Source organism: Mandrillus leucophaeus, unplaced genomic scaffold, assembly GCF_000951045.1.
Source record: "Mandrillus leucophaeus isolate KB7577 unplaced genomic scaffold, Mleu.le_1.0 Scaffold24, whole genome shotgun sequence".
Taxonomy (NCBI): Eukaryota; Metazoa; Chordata; class Mammalia; order Primates; family Cercopithecidae; genus Mandrillus; species Mandrillus leucophaeus.
In genome coordinates this window covers 2,152,360-2,153,785 of record NW_012102476.1, presented here as the reverse complement: position 1 = coordinate 2,153,785, position 1,426 = coordinate 2,152,360, and the positions used below count along the sequence as shown (strand labels likewise).

Sequence of the window (1,426 nt, the reverse complement as noted above, 5' to 3'; positions counted from 1 at the left end):
GTCTCGATCTCCTGACCTCGTGATCCACCCGTCTCGGCCTCCCAAAGTGCTGGGATTACAGGCTTGAGCCACCGCACCCGGCCTTGGTTAATTTTTAAAACATTTTTTAAAGATTTTTAGAGATGTGTATTGCAATGCTGCCCAGATTGGTCTCCAACTCCTAGCCTCGGCCTCCCTAGGGTCTGGGATTATAGGCGGGAGCCACCCTGCCTGGGCCTGTCCTCTTGCTGAGTCATCAGTTTTGTTCATTCCCACACCAGGCTCTGGCCCCTAGTACCAGCTCAGTTGCTCAGTGGACCATGTTTATCCTGGAGCCCGGATGGACTCTGGCTGAGCAAGTGGATCACAGGCCTGGTCAGCCTGGGAGGTTTCCACATGTGAGGGGCACAGGGAACTCAAGGAGGGGAGCATCGGGGACAGGAGCCCACTGGGTGGAGGCTGGGGGTTCACAGCAGGAAATGGTGAGACAAAGGGCACTGGCTGGTAGGGAGACAGCACAGCCAGGCCCTAGAGCTTCCTCAGTGCAGCTGGACTCTCCTGGAGACCGTCACACACTCTGTTATCTGGGCCCCGTGCCACGAGGGTGCTTTCACTGGTCTGCACCACGGCCCAGGCCCTGGGATTCTGAACAGCTCTGCAGGTGAATGAAAGGTGTGGCCAGGCTGGGGAACCACCGCATTAGAGGCTGACCTGGTTTCAGCCCCACCCCTGCCACTGACTGGCTTTGTGAGCGTGGGCAAGTCACTCAGCCTCCCTAGGCCCCAGTGACTTCCCTGAAAGCAAGAATGCCGCTTTCTTGCTGTTGTGATGGTGTTAAAGGAAGTAGGCCTGGCTCTGGCTCCTGACACAGGAACATGGAGCTGATCCAGGACACCTCTCGCCCGCCACTGGAGTACGTGCAGGGGGTTCCGCTCATCAAGTACTTTGCAGAGGCACTGGGACCCCTGCAGAGCTTCCGGGCCCGGCCCGATGACCTGCTCATCAGCACCTACCCCAAGTCCGGTAGGTGAGGAGGGCCACCCACCCTCTCCCAGGTGCCAGTCCCCACCCCGGCCAGCGAGGTTGTGCCCTCAGCCTGCTCACCTCCCATCTCCCTCCCTCTCCAGGGACTACCTGGGTGAGCCAGATTCTGGACATGATCTACCAAGGTGGCGACCTGGAGAAGTGTCACCGAGCTCCCATCTTCATGCGGGTGCCCTTCCTTGAGTTCAAAGCCCCAGGGATTCCCTCAGGTGTGTGACTGTGTCCTGGGTGCAAGGGGAGGGGAGGAAGACAGGGCTGGGGCTTCAGCTCACCAGACCTTCCCTGACCCACTGCTCAGGGATGGAGACTCTGAAAGACACACCGGCCCCACGGCTCCTGAAGACACACCTGCCCCTGGCTCTGCTGCCCCAGACTCTGTTGGATCAGAAGGTCAAGGTGAGGC

At 59.5% G+C, this 1,426-nt stretch overlaps 2 protein-coding genes across 4 annotated transcripts in view; both read left to right on the top strand.

Annotated features, from left to right (window-relative positions):
- LOC105541401 (sulfotransferase 1A1) overlaps positions 1 to 1,426 on the top strand; it is a 55,375-nt gene that overhangs the window by 22,644 nt on the left and 31,305 nt on the right. The window lies entirely within an intron of this gene.
- Positions 854 to 1,426, top strand: part of LOC105541400 (sulfotransferase 1A1-like) — an 11,476-nt gene continuing 10,903 nt past the window's right edge. Inside the window, exons 1-3 of one of the 2 annotated variants that reach the window (XM_011982378.1) lie at positions 854 to 1,002; positions 1,107 to 1,232; positions 1,322 to 1,419. In XM_011982378.1, coding sequence (XP_011837768.1) covers positions 855 to 1,002; positions 1,107 to 1,232; positions 1,322 to 1,419 — 372 coding nt within the window. In that variant the 5' untranslated portion in view covers position 854. The remainder of the gene's footprint in view (positions 1,003 to 1,106; positions 1,233 to 1,321; positions 1,420 to 1,426) is intronic. The other variant, XM_011982377.1, reaches the window with a different exon arrangement.